The sequence below is a fragment of the Notolepis coatsorum genome, assembly GCF_963971535.1.
Source record: "Notolepis coatsorum genome assembly, chromosome: 1".
NCBI classification, from domain to species: Eukaryota; Metazoa; Chordata; class Actinopteri; order Aulopiformes; family Paralepididae; genus Notolepis; species Notolepis coatsorum.
In genome coordinates, this window is record NC_140165.1 from 183,009,991 (window position 1) to 183,028,387 (window position 18,397).

The 18,397-nt window shown below is 41.5% G+C and overlaps 1 protein-coding gene across 1 annotated transcript in view; it reads left to right on the forward strand.

Moving 5' to 3' along the window:
- The window catches only part of cpda (carboxypeptidase D, a), a 169,741-nt gene extending 155,250 nt beyond the window's left edge, over positions 1 to 14,491 (forward strand). Inside the window, exons 16-21 of the mRNA XM_084319602.1 lie at positions 889 to 987; positions 1,512 to 1,576; positions 4,959 to 5,090; positions 6,281 to 6,466; positions 9,923 to 10,025; positions 11,613 to 14,491. Of these exons, the coding sequence (XP_084175728.1) occupies positions 889 to 987; positions 1,512 to 1,576; positions 4,959 to 5,090; positions 6,281 to 6,466; positions 9,923 to 10,025; positions 11,613 to 11,839 (812 nt within the window). The 3' untranslated portion in view covers positions 11,840 to 14,491. The remainder of the gene's footprint in view (positions 1 to 888; positions 988 to 1,511; positions 1,577 to 4,958; positions 5,091 to 6,280; positions 6,467 to 9,922; positions 10,026 to 11,612) is intronic.
- The last annotated feature ends 3,906 nt before the right edge of the window (positions 14,492 to 18,397 follow it).

Below are 18,397 nucleotides of genomic sequence, written 5' to 3' on the forward strand. Positions count from 1 at the left end.
ATTTATAGAGCACATTTAAAAACAACAAAGTTTACCAAAGTGCTGTACAAGTCCCACAACATAAGATAAAAAAAATATATATATAATAATAAAAAAATATATATATATTTTTTTCTCCGAAGCTTCGAATTAAAATCGAAGCTCGGCCCCAAAGCTTCGATTGCCAAAAAAAGCTTTGAAGGTCAGCCCTAGTATATACAGCATTGTTGTACGTGCTATCATACATAGTTATATAAGTAGGTATATAGAATTATTATATGCAGGTATATTCAGACTAGGGGTGTAACGATGCATCGATTAATCGAAATGCATCGATCCTAATGTGACGATTCAACGGCATCGATTTGAAAATGTTAGAATCGATTATAATCTAAATTAAAAAAAAAAAATTATTTACCTATAGTCCATTCATGCTGAGTGAATCAGTTCCCCCAGCCACATTTGTGTATACCGGTAAAAGAAATAATTGGGAATTAACTGATAGAAAATTAATCGAATCGAATCGTGGTCAAATGAAGAGATTTCATGATGCATTGAATCATTGCCTGAAGAATCGTAATCGAATTTAATCGTTGTGAGGTCACATCGTTACACCCATAAGGTCACATCGTTACACCCATAATTCAGACAGTATAACGCATTTCATACAAGATTTGCAGCCCAAAGTGCTTTACAGCAGTAAAATAACAGAATAAAAGCAATGCAGAAAATAAGAAAAAGGGTAAAAGCAATGCAGACAATAACAATACAACAACAAACAAAATCATCGTAAATAGCATAAAAATTGCAGCATAAACAATAATAAAATATCTACAATACAATAACCACAGATGAATTGAGGGCATCACCGGAACTGTAATATGTACTGTATTCCACTGTTTGTTGCAGTTGAGAACGAGGGCACTCTCAAGTACCTGGCCAACGTCTATGCCAGCAACCATCCCAGGATGCACCTGGGGGACGCCGGATGTCCAAGCAACGGCCAGAGTACGTACTACACTATCACAACAGCTACTGAACACAGAGTACGTACTATCACAACAGCTACTGAACACAGAGTACGTACTATCACAACAGCTACTGAACACAGAGTACGTACTATCATATAACAGCTACTGAACACTGAGTACGTACTATCAACAATTCCCCTGTTGAGAACTACTGTTTTAATCAGTGAAGGAGTGATGGAGATGACTCCCTCTTACTCTCTCTCTGTCTCTCTCTGTCTCTCTCTCTGTCTCTCTCTCTCTCTCTCTCTCTCTCTCTGTCTCTGTCTCTGTCTCTCTCTCTCTCCCTCTCTCTCTCTCTCTCTCTCTCTCTCTCTCTCTCTCTCTCTCTCTCTCTCTCTCTCTCTCTCTCTTTCTCTCTCTCTCTCTCTCTCTCTCTCTCTCTCTCTCTCTCTCTCTCTCTCTCTCTCTCTCTCTCTCTCTCTCTCTCTCTCTCTCTCTCTCTCTCTCTCTCTCTCTCTCTCTCTCTCTCTCTCTCTCTCTCTCTCTCTCTCTCTCTCACAGTGGTGAACATCCCAGATGGAGTCATCAGAGCAGCAGAGAGACAGAGTCACATGGGAAGCATGAAGGTATTGTCCCCCTGTCAGTCAAACAGCTATGACACTAGAGATGTGGACAAGTTCATGATGGGTTAGTTAGCAGGTGGTCTGAACCAATCACTGAATAGTCTGTGCCCACATTCACAAAGGCTAGAATAGATGACAGGCGTCTGGCACTCCTCCATGGAACCTGTGCTCATGATCGGGGCGACAATGGCTCAGGAGATAGTGGTTGTTTGGTAATCTGAAGGTACAGGCACTTAACCCCTGAGCAAGGCACTTAACCCCTAACTTTTGAGCAGGTTGGCACCTTGTATGGTTGCCTCCGCCATGTGTGAGTTAATGGGTGAATGTGAGACATAAGTTGTAAAGTGCTTTGGATAAAAACGTTATATAAATGTAGTCCATTTACCATTATGATCGTGCTGCTTGGCTAATTTAAGTAGCTAGGTCCATTGTTCTCACTTGTTGCACAAACGTTTGATTTAAATTTTTGATTTGTCAACCTTGTGGACACAGTGTCACAATAGGACAACTCTGGTCCACATGTCCCACACTGGACATGCAGATTTACAAGATCTTTTGCCTCGAGGCTACATTGTAGCCGGCTACTGCTAATAACAACAACAACAACAACAACAACAGGAGCAGGCAGTGCTGCTCACATGGAGGTGGAGTAGGGGTGAACGCTATAAACAGTATACGGTATAAACGGTATGAATTTGCGCTACGGTATGGATTTTGACTATACCTTGTGACCGGTAGACTAGAGCAGCTAGTCACAGCAGTAGCAATGACGTTAACGTTACTTGACGATTCACTCGACGTTTGCAGTGGTCGTTGCAGTGTTGTACTGAGTTTTTCTCCACTTGCTCACGGACCTTGCCATATAGTTTTGGCATTTCAATTTGGCTAAGGAGCCTGAGAGGAGACTTGCTTTAGCGCAGCAACGGGCTAACGTTAGCCGCTAAGCTAACGTTCTATGTGACTCCGCGGCACCAGTTCCATTAGTGAGGAAAGGGGGGTGGGGGTTATATTGATGAGGCTTGACAACAGAGGTTCGAAGATATCTTAACATTTGTTTCTTTATATCTCTTTATCCAACGGGCTGCTCCCGTTTCCAACTCTGTGTGTTGACAATGACATCCTGGTGTGACATGATCACCTACGGCAACTTAGGCTGTGGTTACATGAAAGGAAAAACAACAACGTTTCATTTCACTTTTTAGAACGTTGTGTATTGGCAGGCAAGTTAGACGTCGTTTGTCTCCTGTATGCGCGGGAGGTATTTGTGTGTGCGCCTCGGTCGGGAGTGTGTGAAAAGCACAGCAGAGCCCCGCTCCGCTTCAGACGGATAGAGAGAGAGCACAGCGCGTGTGTGAGCATGTGTGTGCGCCTCGGTCGGGAGTGTGTGTAAGGGGCCTTTCTCACTCACTCATTCTGTCCGTACCGGTCCGTACCGCCCTCATTCCGGGTCAGAGTGCGAACTCCCCCCCCCCCTCTCCCCCCTCTAGTTTGTGTACACACTGCAGTCTTGGTTCGCTTCAGGTTCTGTTTACGGTTTGCCTTTTGAGCGTTTACGCTTGCCGTAGGCGATGATGTCACGTTCGAAAATGTAAACAGGAAGTGTCTTAACACTTTGGTTGCCTTGGGTTAAATTCATGATATACCATAGGTTGCCGGCTCTATTTGTCTATGGAGAAGTACCCCTTCTTTGCATGGCTATAACTTTTTAAATTCTATTGCTACATTGCCATTATTAGGGCCCATTCAAAGTCCTATATGTATTGTTCATTGTGTAGCAACGTTAAACTTTTTCATTCACATATTCATAGTAAAGTATGGTCTAATGTATAAGTATGTTTTCATCTCTTTCTGCAGCTTTCTCCAGAACGTGATCTATAGCCCCAAATGCATTATATTGATGATGAAATACAGTTTTATGGCAATCAGCGCGATATAAAAAATGCCAACTAGACGTACTTCTAGAAGTTACTACACGTCATCTGATGTTGACCGGATGGGCTAGGGGGCGTTTATAATTCCGTGGGCAGCGTTATACCAATCATCTAATGTGGGTCAAATGTTGATAATAGCAGTTAGTATCGAAGACCCCATCTCTCTCTCTACCTCTCTCTCTCTCTACCTCTCTCTCTCTCTCTACCTCTCTCTCTCTCTACCTCTCTCTCTCTCTACCTCTCTCTATGTGAAATATGTCCTAGTAATACAGTAATAGCTGCCATACCAGTGTTTTACCCCTTCAGAAGCATATAGACATTTTAAGATAAATGAATATACCGTTACCGTCTATGCTTCAAATTATACAGTGATATACATTTTTTACCATACCGCCCAGGTGGAGTTTAATGACACTCCTATCTTCTAGTGGCTGACATTGAAAATTGCACTATTCTGTTTAATTTGTTTCAATTATGTTTTCAACACTTTTTTTTTTAAATAACAACCACATTACAAAAGTCAACAAACAATTATTGGGTAATGTAAATGTATTGTTTTTATGACCCATCTCTAGTAGTGAAGTTGCAGGCCCTTGATTGATTGATTGAAAACTTTATTAACAGATTGCAGAATGGGTACAGTACAGTACAGCTCAATACATACAATTGTTAAGGGGATGCAGACCAGAGAAAGACTTTCGTCTTGTTTACATCAGGGTCCCCCATTTTCAATTCATCGTAACATATATGACATACATGACATATAGATAGACAGTACTGCTACATCTATACATTTATGACATACCAGATTTGCAATTACAGTACTGTTTGTGATACAAAAAGAGTCCAGGAAAAAAAGAGTATATACATTTGACGTAGAAACTGTACATTGGATTGGGTAGGTGGGGGTGGGGGGGGACTGTACATTGGAGGTGGTTGGGTGGGTGGGGGGGGGGGGGGTTGGGTAGGAGTGGGGGGGGGGGGTTGGGTAGGAGGGGTGGGTGGGGGACACTGTACAACTGTACAAACAAAACTGTACATTGGATTATTGACAAGACCATACTTGGTAATTTACTGTACATTGGAGGGGGTTGTGTTCGGATATTTACAGGGGCCAGTTTCGAGTTGCAGTCTCCCTTAGGTGTTTTTTGAGAGTGTTGATGTGTCCTATATGAGACCCTGCAATGTTTACTCAAGTCAAGTGTCAAAATGAGGGTCAAATGTCAAATCTGACTATAACTATCTACAACTATCAGGAAAATCACTTATATTTTATGTTTCATTTTATTCTTTGGAAATAATATTACTCTATTATGGTTTAAGTCCTCTAGATATTTATTTTAACATGGTGTTATACCTATGATGAAGTGCTGCTCATGAGGACATCATGTCACATTTGTTAAAACAGTTTTACAAGGGAAGTAGCCAGATTTTTAAGCTGTGTGTTTTTTTAGGACTTCAGTGTGGACTTTGGCCACTGTCCAGAGATCACGGTGTACACTGGCTGCTGCCTGTTCCCCCCTGCTGAGCACCTGACCACACTCTGGACAGAGAACAAGAAGGCCATGCTCAGCATGCTGGTGGAGGTACAGTATGCAACCAGCAACACAAACCACATGTGACTGAGGGGGAAACAGTGCTACCTTTTAGCTGCCACTGATTCACACACAATACTGACCTGCACGTATAATTTATATTTATTTATATTTGCTATTTTAAATAGTATTACCCGTAATTCCTCTAATAGTAACCCCGGCTTGTATTTGTTTCAACTGTAGCGGGTACCAGGCTTGTATTAGGAGGAGGCCTGTATAAGAGGGAGGCCTATATTTCAAATTTTCAAACGGATCATAATGAATAAATCAACACTTTGTGTCAGTTTGAACCCAGTAAAATGTACTGGGTTCATCTATTGAAACCAAGTACTGTATGAAATAGTAAACAGTGCAATTACAGGTGGTCACTGGTCATTTCAACGTTTTCAAAGTGAAATCAAGTAACTAGCTCAGTATGCAGCTCAGTATGCAGCTCAGTATATTAGTAACCCGGCTTGTATTAGGAGGCCGGCTTATAATTGCTTAGCTCAAGAGCGCACCCGGCCATTAATAGAGACCCGGCTTGTATTTGAGACCCGGTTACTATTAGAGGAATTACGGTAATACTGTTCTTATTGTCTGTACTACTGTGTGGTGCTGCTGCTAGGAGGCCAAGAAACAAGAATTCCACTGTAAAAAGTCAGGGATGTGACAAATAAAGTAGAAACTTGAGTAACAGAAACCATTACAAATCCAAGTGCTGAGATGATTAGAAACATTTTATTTTATTTATCAGGAGTTCCTTTACATTTTATCCTCCATAAACAAAATCTTAATTAAATTAAGAATCTGTCATGTAGACCGTTAATGGCAGGTTTAGATAAATGATACCTGGATTTTTGTGTGTGTATCTGTAACATAAGAGATAAGTATATTCTAACCAGTATGTTCCAAGTTTTGTGTGAGAACTACTGTACCGGTATATTCCTTTTTACACAGCCATACAACATGGTCATTCATTATACGTATCTAGTCACTTCACACTGCAAACGATCCATTCCAAGGCTACACTTGAAATCTTATCCGTCTACTCGGAGTATTAAAAGGTTTTCAATTCATAATTCTCAATTTGTATAAACAATTTAAATTGGTGCGCAGGTGCAGCGTCGCTATGTGTATTAAAAAGTCTTACATTTGTTAACCTGCAGATACCCTGCTTCTCTTTCTCCCCCCCGTCCCAGGTCCATAAAGGGGTGCGAGGAGTGGTGCGGGACAAGAGCGGAAAGCCCATCATGGGGGCGATGATCGTGCTGAACGGAGGGGTGAGGGTCTTCACTGCAGAGGGGGGCTACTTCCATGCCCTGCTGGCCCCCGGCAACCACAACATCGAGGCCGTCGCAGACGGTTACCAGCAACAACGGCAGGAGGTACGGCTAACGTGTCAGTCAATGAACTAGTGTGTTAAAGGCAAAACTGCTGCAGATGATGGTTCACGGGAATTGTCTGTAGTTCCGTTTATGATTTGGAATCACATGACTTTCATATTTCTATGTACTTTTCAGAGAGTATACTTAATGTATTTTTGATACTTATGTGCTTTCTGTACCAATTAAAATGTGTGTTTTAGTATGATAAGTCATATGCTGTGGGTATAATTACAAATTAAACGGATGTTTACCAAACTCATCATCAGCAAAAGTTATCAAAAATACATCAAAGGTATAATTTCAATACTGTATATTTAAGTACAACTTTTAACACAATAAGTACACCTTAAGCAGTTTCAATTTAACCCAACTTTAGTATACTTTCAGAAACAAAATACTAAGTATACTTTTTTCTTTTTTTTTTGGACTGACCTGGCTGAAGACATGTTATGACCTACAGTATATATACACATCCTCTAGCCCTGGATATTTATGAGAATGCCATAAATAACTTGCATAGGATAATAGAACATTTGACACAAGTCGAAACACTGGAAATACACATATGGCCGATACATTGTAGGGAGAAAACAACAAAGGCTCAATCATTGAAGGTGCACTCTATGTAGTCTTGGGGCAAGTCAGAAGTGGGGAAAAACTATTTTCATAACTGAATAATCAGTCTTCAGAAGAAAACTGAGTCCCTGGAACATGATTTGAAGTTAGAAAGCTACATGAAAAGTTACCCTTTCACCGTTCACAAAGGCAGGGCCCGCAATTTAATTTACAAACATATTCCAGGCTTACATATAGTTCACAGTACCTTAAGATTATGCTTTGATTTATAATAATTCCAAGAATTACATAAATAATGTTTTGTAAACAAATTGTAAGCTCTACAAATGTACCGCCCCCTCCTCCCCAGAAAACTGCATAGCACACCTTTAACATAAAATACACAACAGGGTTCTACAGTACGTCACACAACATGCGCCGGGCAAGTCTTAGTGTCTTTCTCCGTCGCTGCATTAAAGCACGGCGGCTCCCCACTCATATCCACCGCCACAACGGGCGTGGAGCGTAGCACGCAGAACCTCTCCACCACATCCAGCCTCCCGTCCAACCGCTCACTGATCTGCAGCGTCGGGTAGCAGAGCTCCTGGAACAGATGGTGTTTGACGGTCCTGCCCAGCTCCAGGCTGTAGGCTCCGACACCCTCGCAGGGCCCCAACAGCAAGGGGTCCACCACCGAGTGGTAGGCCTGCTGGTACTCCGGCACTGTGTAGCCGTGTATCAGCAGGGGTCCCGGTAAACCAGACGGCCCGCTGGTGGCAGAGCCTCCATCCCAGGCAGCCTCGGGAGACTGATGGAGGTCTGGGAGAGACGCGGCATTCACCCTGCACCTGTCCTCCCGGGCCTGGCGGGACGCTTCCTCTCGGACCTGCTGCTCGGGCCGGATCGGGTCCGTTGGATCGTCTCCCGTTAAGATAGACATGTCGGGCCTCTCCTTGACCACGCCCTCTCCGTACTTCTTAGGACATCTGATGCTCCGCCGGAGGCCATAAGGACGCATCTCGTATGTCTGAGAAGGACAGCGATGTCACTCCACATGATTTACAGTGGCACGTCTTAAGCTACTTCTTGTGTAATGTGTTAAAAGTTAACAAAGGTCATTGTAATATGTTGAAAACGGTGGACTTACTGTGTCGACGCGGTCTTGGCAGTGTGGGCAGGTGACAACCATGTTTCAGTCACAGGTCAACTTGCATGGGTTGTAATCTCAGCTCCATTAAGTCTAATTTCCCTTCCTTTGCTTTTTGCCACTTCACTTTCACTGACCCAATATTGTAAAGAATGATGAGGAGTTTAGCCACTCTCCAGGCTAAAGAAACTGTTAACAAATAACAAAATACACACAAAAAGCTAATGTTTGATTGTGTTAATTTAGTCTACTTCTCAAATGTAAAGGAGGATAACCCTAATGGTGTAATGTGTTGTATGGTTTCAAAAGAGCCAGTTGTCAAATCCTGACTCAGAACTTGAAGAGAAGCTCTAATCACAGCTGCGAGCCGTTGCTCGTTATCCTAGTGATTGGCGGCGTGGCAGAGCAGCTGTGTGAGGCAGGAGCTGCTAGATACTCTCCTTGTAAAGGGAGCGCTTGCTCCTAACTGAAGCACTGCAGAGGCAAATAAACTGATTTGGTGTAAGATCATGGAAAGCTGGCAGGAGAACTCTGATGAGGTTATAGCAGAAAGACACTTATATTATGCAATACAACAGGAAGTGGGACATGGGAGATTGTCAGGCAGAAGAGAATATCATAACAAGATTGACACTGGGTCATACAAGATTGAATGGTACTTTGCAGATGATAGGTCAACATCCAACAGGGAGGTGTGTATATTGCCCGGAAAGAGATTCAGTTCAGCATGTATTACTTCAGTGTAGTAAGTATTCAGCAGAAAGAGACATTTATGGGATGAAAGAAGTGAATATGAAGCTTTTGTTTAGTAAACCATCAGGAAATGTTGGATATGATAGTCTCTTTAAATACCTGAGACACAATTAGTGAAGGATTTATTTATTATTTATTTGGGAAGAAATCGCAGAAGCACACTCCAACATAGTAGGTTGTAGTAGGTTAATTTATAAGATGGCAACTGCAATTTATAAGATGGTAACTGCCATAAAACAAAACTGAAGAAGACTTACTGCAGCACCATTGGAGCACAAATGGTAAAAAAAAGAATACCCTCTTGTGTAATATTGCTTAATTTGTGAATATGAAAAACTCAAGTCCATGAGTGTTTCCAGTGCTCGCTTGATGATGTAAAATGCTTGAGGGTGTCTGTTGATTGTGAATGTGAGGCAGACTGAACACCATGACGGAACCCAGATTTTCCAGTGACTCAGTTTTCAGTCCCAAATTGTTAAGCCTTACTGTGTAGTAAAGCTCATTTGCAAGTGAAAGCTCTAGCAAACAGTCTCCAGTTCATTCCCAGCGGGGCGCCTGCAAGTTTTGTGCTTAATTTGACTATAGAAAAACGTCTTGGTTCTCCTTTTTTTCACAAATCCTGATAAAGCAGTCTGTGGTCATGGGCATAACACGTGTCATTTCTACTTCAGGATGGATGTTTGCTTTAATTTTGGATTTTCACAAGTTTAATGTCTAGAAAGGGTCTTTCCATAGTGTGTGATGGCCATCTAAGATGGCTGTCATGGGGATGAGCTAGTTGTTACGCCCAACCTAATACTAATACTGGACTGCATAGTTTGAAGAAAATACCATAGGCCAGAAATCAAATTATCACCAAACAGGCTCCATAGACTAACGGTAGAGAAAAATCAGGGAGGAATTGGTGTAACGACTAAATGGGATGGGAGCTGTGATGATTAAATAAAGGATCATTAAACATAAAAAAATAACCTAATGTAATGGCTGTTGTCATCCCCTAGGTGGTGGTGTCGTCCTATGAAGCTGCCAGCTCCATCATCATCGAGTTCGACATGGATGACCGAATCTTCGGCCTGCCCAGGGAGTTTGTCGTGGCCACCGCTGGTAAAGCAACAGGCATTTGTTTTCTTAGTTTTTCAGTGTTTCTTTGAGAGTACATTATTCTGTTGAGTTGTTTCACATCTACCAAGTACAGGAAACACAAAATATGATAAAGAAAATACTAGGGCTGTCCCCGACTTAAGGATTTGGATGGTCGACTAGGATTGGCCAAAATTTGTCGTTGGTCGACTATTGGTCGACTTTAAAAAAAAAATATATATATATATATATATATATATACCTATATAATGTTTGTTTTTATTTAATTTTTTTATCATTCCATTTGGGCTGTGGGGGTGCTTAATGTCTGAAGGAGTCGACTGAAGGCTTCTTGTCCTCTGCAAAAGCATGCAATTGGTCCACTGATGGATACATCTTGATATTTGTCTAGTCTAGTGTGTTCATTAGATGGGTGAAATCCTCTTTCAGTGCCTCTGTGCCTGTTTTCATAGGCAGTTAGCCTCTGGTATGCGTGCCATTAGCCTTAGCCACGCTTCTAGGCCTATTTTCTTTTGGAAAGAATGATAAAAAAAATATGTTTATTATTATATTCGACTAAGAGGGTGGCCAGTTTACATTTACATTTACATTTAGTCATTTAGCTGACGCTTTTATCCAAAGCGACTTACAAGTTCTGTGCGACAAGACAGCAAGAAGGGTATAACTCTATCAGCTGAGTAACAATGTTCATCAAAGTGTTGCGTGTTACAGTGTAGGTTAGTTTATTAGGACAAGTGCATGACATTAAGGTTAGTTAGGGTTAGATTTTTTTTTTTTTTTTTTTATCATTTCAGATAATGGTTGAAGAAGTGAGTCTTTAGTCGACGGCGAAAGATTGGACGGGATTCGGCTGTCCTAACTGGGATGGGTAGTTCATTCCACCATTGTGGGGCAAGGACTGAGAATAGGCGGCTTCTCTTTGATGACCCTCCCGGAGCTTGGATAGGAGTAGATCTGAGGCGGCCAGAAGATGCAGAGCGTAGGGGTCTTGAGGGTGTGTAGTTAGAGACCATTGACCGGAGGTAGGCGGGAGCGGTTCCCTTTGCCGCACGGTATGCTAGGTCGAGGGCCTTGAAGCGGATACGTGCAGCAATGGGGAGCCAGTTGACTACGGCTCCTTTCGACCGATTAGTCGACTAATCGATTTAATAGGGGTCAGCCCTAGAAAATACACTGTTCCCTTGTGGAAGCACTGTAGAATTCAGTAGGCTGAACTCGTCTGCTTTGACGTAGTGCCGTATTAACAATTCCTCTCAACTAGAAGTCTCTTAATCTTTAGTCATGCTTTAAAGGGGAGTCATGGTCAGAAACATGATGCTCCTTTCTCTCTCAGCAGTTCATACTTTGCTACAATATTTTCTTCATGGGGTTGATTTGCAAATCAGGTGGTAAATTGTGTGGATTAGGTTTCACCAAAGAGAAAGTAGTTCCCATCTACACAGTAGACCCCATGCTCTCTCTCAACTAGCCATTAGAGACAACTTGCAGGAAAAATCCACCTGTTTTCTACCCAAAATAACCCCCCCCAAAAAATACTGCTGTTGCTGCTTCAATGCAAAAGTGACTAAAGGTGGTGTTGTGTCTCTGCAGCGGCCTCCATGACTGCGCTGGTGGTGACAGCGTGCATCATCTGGTGCGTGTGCTCGGCCAAGTCCAACCGGCAGAAGGACGGCTTCCACCGGCTGCGACAGCACCGTGACGACTACGAGGACGAGATCCGCCTCACGTCCATGGGCTCCAAGAAGTCTCTGCTGGCCCATGAGTTCCAGGATGAGAGTGAGAGCGAGGAGGAGACACTGTACACCAATAAACTCTGAGAGGTGGCTGACAGCAGGCTGAACTACTGGGTGCATTCCTATTGGGCTGAACTGCTCTCAAACGTTGCTGTAAAAGCACTCGATCGCCACCCACCATACTTCTCTTTTCTCCAGGACTTCTGTTTCAAGAGTTATAAAAGACACTTTTCCCCACTATGCCAATCAGCATAGCTTCAGTGTGGTCTTGCCAGGCTAGGCCATCTGATTCTTAGTACTATTATATTAGTACTACTGTAGTGATACGATGAGAAGTCCCACTTTTCTTTTGAACCTGTGCACCACATGTCTCCACCTGACTGGATAAGGTGGAGGAATGAGCCAGAGAAGTACAGGGAGAAGGAGGATGATGATGATATCGGTCCATCCATCCGGTGAGACCCTCTTCTCATCTGTAGAACATTCGCCCTCAGTTACGCAGCTTGTAGTCCCCTTTTGATCCACTCGAGGGCGCTATTTGACAGACTCTTAACCTTTTCCTGCCTGCTAGGGATCAAGCCTACGATGATCAGATCACCTCTGTGGTGGATGAATGGTTGGATGGAACTGCACACACACACCACCATTGCTAGTCATTACCCATTAATTTATTTGATCATATTTTGAAGTAGTACATGTGGAAGATCAGGCATGGAAATTATTGTTATCAAAATCAACCTTTTTAATGGAACGATATTCGTTTTGGTTCCAACCCTATTTTTCTATCATGTCACATCATACCGAAAGATTCAGAACCAAAGTCATCAATTGGACCATGAATGAGTGACTTGGCTGCGAAATGTCTTCAGAAGCCACTAAATGTCTTCTTTCTTTTCATTATTTATTTTTATAAAGAAAACACTAGCAGTCTAGCACTTGTTGAAGGACCGGAGCCTTTCAGCTCTTGGTAAAAAAATGTGGGACATCCGTGGTCCAGTTGCACATGATTTTGGTCTGAATCATCGGTATGATGTCAAATGATTAACATTCTTTTTTATTTGTTAAATAAAAAATAGGGTAAAGCGTCAAATAACCTTTTTAAAGGTAGAATCTGTAATGCCGTTGAACGGTGATCTCTATAGGAGCCCCTCATGGTATTGCTCTTTGTTTACATTCTTTGTTTTGGTCTACATGTGGGTAGGAGTTTAGTAACTCATTACACTGTCTCCAGACCTCTCTTGGCAGAGTCTGAGGGGTGACCAGCAGTAACAACCCCTGTCCCCACTCAACTCCAGCCCACACATCAGACCAAAACAAAGTGTAATACCAAGAGGGACTCTTGTGCCTAGAGGTCGCTGTTTGACACTTTTACGGAGCATTTGGGGGGAGCGAGTACCCAACAGTGCCTTGTCTTCAGTAGAGTTAGACTAGACCTCTCCCCAGGGGCTCCAGTAACATGGCTGACATGGTGGGGGAGGCATAGTGAGTTAGAAAGCCCATACTTGGTGCAGGTCCTATCAGATCCATCCTATACTCAGGTGGTAGTAGATGGAGGTATATATTCAAGGAAGCAGGATTACGCTGTAATCCAATCGATCCCAACATTTTATCAGTGGATGTGTGAAGCGTTTCGCTCTGCGTTATTTCTAGTGCGCCTCGTGTGCTGTGGATGTCTCTAGTTTGCCTTGCGCTGCGTTTCTGCTGAACTGCCGTGGAAACTCGGTTGGACCAAATTGCATCTTTTGACATTGACAGCAGTTGCTGCCGCTCCCCTGGAACCAGCGACATCGAACGAACCCACTCCAGTCCAATTAAGTCAAACCGTGACACTTGTGAATCCGAAGCAAAGAGGGTAATCGGTGCCGATACCCAGCCCTATTAGCCAGGTAAATGCGTATAATAAAAATGGCAACTAATGGTCATAGGAATTTGTCGACTAATCGGAAGACTTTATTTAATTAAAAAGTTGGTCAAATTCCGCACATTGTTTCCCCTAAACATCAAGGAAACTATAATAGAAGGAAGGCTCACACGTCACAATTGTGGAAACTAAGTTTGGTCGACACTGAGTTGAATGGGATCAGCCATCTCCCCGTTTATTACCTGTTGACAGGTTATTACCTCGGATGTCAATCATCTGCTATTTGTTGCATTGTAGCTAACATTTGATATATTGGTTGATGTATATTTCCTCAGATAGCTGGTATATTTTGAATTTTAATACAGGCTTCACTAGAACTGGCTCCAAAGTCTGACACCAAGCAGAGCATAGAACGCTGGTATTCTGATGTGATGACCCTTCCTTGCTAAACGTGTGCCTCAACACTGTTGATCTACAGCGTGAACCTAGCCATCCAGGAACAACTTCTGTATTTTTATTTTTTTTTACTCTATTGCTAGCTGAAGACCAATTGGTATTTGTGAGTTTTATAGTGATGCCAGAGTTGAAACATGAAAACATAATATGAAAAATTACTAAACTAAAAAGTCTTCAAGGCGACCGATTAGTGTTTTGGTTCTTTAAATCGACTAGGAAGAGACGGCCGCCTCATGTCTTTTTGTTTCTTTAAATCAACTAGGAGGAGACGGCAGTCTCATATCTTTTGATTCTTTAAATCAACTAGGAGGAGACGGCCGCCTCATGTCTTTTTGTTTCTTTAAATCAACTAGGAGGAGACGGCAGTCTCATATCTTTTGATTCTTTAAATCAACTAGGAGGAGACGGACACCTCTAACCCTAAAACAAGTCCTACGGGTATGGCTGCATAAACTTTTTAGCATTAAAGATTTGAATCCCAAAACAAACATGGAGATAGTCGGATATCTCTCCCAGTTATCTGACTGATCTCTGTAACTCCGCCTCCTTGAACACCTCATAACTGAGGACCTGCTCAACTCTTACTGTTTTTCTGCACAGTTCCTGGTCTCTGCTGCTTAGGTTTTTTTTGCTAGTTTTATACCTGTCTGTTGAATCTGTTGTTGTGGCCAAAACAATCGTACCGGAGGTGATTTTCTGAACCAGCCTTGTAGCACCAAGGAGAACCGTCTGGAGCCACTAAAGAGGTTAAATGAAACCAGTCCCAGTTCATCAACAAGGCCCCTCTATGCATAGTCCTAAACTTGCACTGAACGAAAGCGGTGGATTGTCCTGTACCAGTGCCCCAAGGAAAGGAAGTAATTCTGAGAAAAAATAACTCTTAAGGGGAGCGTTGTGATTTTTGGAACCCTAGCCCTATTTCTTAAATTACCAATAATCAGTAGTCCTTTTTCAGCACAATCCATGCTGTTCCTCATACTAGCTCCAGATAGTTAGCCACAAACCAATGCAAAGCCAATGGGGTCAGGTTGTGAGTGGCTGAACGATTTGGAAAATAAATATCTGATTGCGATTATTTTGACTGATACTGCAATATAATTCACAATATTGGAGAGTATCATTTTTTTTTTTTTTGTCGAGATCTGTACCCAAATGTTTTCTGTACATAGAATTTGTAGGTTGGGACTTCTCTGCAGCTACAATACAGGAGCTTCAGTCGGCTTGCACAGACAGGAGCTTCAGTAATTTTCTACAGACTGGAGCTTCAGTCATCTTGTACAGACTGGACCTGGACCTCATTTACTTTGCATTGGTTTTGTAGCTAACTACTGTAGCTAGTATGAGGCACATTATGGATTGTACTGAGAAAAGACTGATTCCAAAAATCGGAACTAACCCTTTAAAAGACGAACCATTGAATGGAGAATGTATGAATTCTATAATGTTAAATTTTTTATTAAATTGTTTTACTTTAGAAAAGTGTTTTTGTTTTGTTTTGGAAAGGATATATCTCAAGATGACTGTAGATGTAAACAATGTTCCCCAAACCTCAATATGGGTCACTGAACATATACTGAATTATGTATATTTAGCTTTTGTTTTTGTTTTGCTTTTATTGACGTGTTATGTCGTTGAGGTTCTCACTCTTGATGGTAAAAGTTAATATCTTGGTTGATGGATGTGAGGTTTAGAACGACTCATGATCCACTATCGACACTTAGAATCTGTACAGAATGTCCGTTCAGGCTTTGTTCAGCAGGATCAATACATTCACCATGGAGACGCACACAGCATCAGAGGTGGGGACTTGAGTTAAAGGGATAGTCATGATATTTGTAACTCTAGCCCTATTTGCTACTTGGTTGGCCACAAACTAATGCAAAGTCAATGGGGTCAAGTTCCTGTCTGTACAAACTGACTATGCAATGTGGAATCGATTTTGGTTAGCTTTAGTCCGTTGTACAGACGAGCTCAACCCCATTCACTTTGTATTGGTTTGTGGCTAACTATCTGGAGCTAGTATGAGGAACAGCATGGATTGTACTGAGAAAGGACTCTACCGATCATTGGTAAGTAGGAAATGGGACTAGGGTTCCAAAAATCTAAACTATCCCTTTAACTCGACTTGACCAAAATAAACTATTTTAAACTTGATCATCAATGTCTTGATACTTTAATTGACTCACAGGAGTTTGACTTGATGAAAAACATGTCTGTTGGCACAGTCTGCCGTATGGTACTAAACACACATGAGACCTGGAAGACCTGTAACACACGGTTACAGATTTGAGACTTGACTTGAGCTCAGTGGGTCTCATTCCCGAATATTTTCCAAAGAGTTCTCTTGGAAGACTTATCTTGGAACCGACTGAGACAGAATCAATGACAAGTGAGTCCCCAACGTGCTGGGAATATGTCTTAAGTGGCTCAAACTATCTGAACTGAGATAATCTGCGTTTGGCAATGGCACCAGTCTGAAACATGAACGTGAGTTCCCGTCTAGGTCATTTGCATACAAAACAATGCCTCCAGAGCTCCTTATAAGGCAACTAATGATACTGGCACACACAAGACTTATGGAATATTAATGCAGTCTATTTCCACGCGATTAGCTTTAGTTCTTATTTATTTATTTATCCACTGTCATTTGCAGTGTTGGTGTACTAGGCTACATAGTGTATTTCAATATCTGTTTTATTGATTAATGATACATTTGAAGGAATGCAAGTTATAGCTATATCAAACAAATGTCTGTCCCATTGTACCAATCGTGTTGGCTATAACCTGCATTCTTTCAAATGTATAATTAATCAATAAAACGGATATGTAACGAATAAGAAATACAAATTCCACAGAAGGCATTAAATAATTATTTTCAATCATTTCACAATAATTGCATAATTGTGTTTGAATATATGAGTAATTAAAGTAATTATACATTTGGCCAAAATAGCTGGTTCAGATATGGTTAATCCAGCTGCCCTGTGATCAGATGAATCCATATTATTTATTTTTCTGATATCAAATGCATAATTTCTTATCGTACAAATATTGTCATATTTATTTTAATTATGATTAAGTAATTAATTCCAAGGAGGCCTGTAGCGTTGACATGAAGGAATCACTATGAGAACACAGTCTGTCAAGTTAATACAATTTTCAATTAGTCAATCAATCATAAGTGTGCTCCTCAGTGCTACTAGCGCTAATATGTCTTAAATGCGCAGAAATCTGCATAAGAGGACATTTTTTGTCGTAATTCCGTTCGGGAATGAGACCCAGTGACTTGACTTGAGACTTTATTTAAGCACAATGGGTCTCATTCCCGAATATTTTCCAAAGAGTTCTCTTGGAAGACTTATCTTGGAACCGACTGAGACAGAATCACAGAGCATTTTTTGTCAGACTGTGCTTATACTGTACGTAGGGCAGAGCATATATATAGTATCTACTAAATCCTAATGAAACAAGTACCTAGAATAATATAAGCCTACTGTTCATTCATTAAAATATAAAAAAAAAAATCTAGGGCTGTCAGTTTATTGCGTTAATTAGATTAATTAATTACACAGCAAATTATCGTGTTATGAAAATGTACTCAAAATGTATTACAATTTTTTTTGTATCATTCATTCCATAAGAATGTAGAATACACATTTACAGACTTTTTTTTTAATATGAGCAATTTGCATGTTCTTGGTATCTGATTCTAGGGACATCTATGAATCTCAGGGAATGTATTCCCAGTGTCAGAAATACTGTGGGCTAGATCCACAAAGAATGGATTGCACGGTGCAAGTTGCACCCTTACTTACAATTCATTATGAATTGAAAATGGGGGACCCTGATGACTGCATTAATATTCCATAACAAGTCTTGTGTGCGCCAGTATGGCCTACGTGTCTAATGAATGAACAGTAGGCTTATATTATTCTAGTTACTTGTTTCATTAGGATTTAGTAGATACTATATATATATGCTCTGCCCTACGTACAGTATAAGTACAGACTGTACTGTACACATATTAAGGCCGCCAGAGTCGGGCGTACCATGAGCGGACTGCATGGTTGACTGTACTACGGTCTACAGGGTGGGCAGCGCAGTGTCTTTGCTGCTCTCCTGATGAAACAAGTCATTGGAATAATAAGCCTATACTGCGTTCATTCATTACGCGCGTAGGCTATACAGTACTGCGCGCACGCTGCAGAAGGTGCACCACGAGCTGTACTATAATGACAATACATTAATCTAATCTAATTTTGATGGGTCGCAAAGCTCTTCCGCGTCCATTTACACACGGCTGCATCACTAGTTGCCTTATAAGG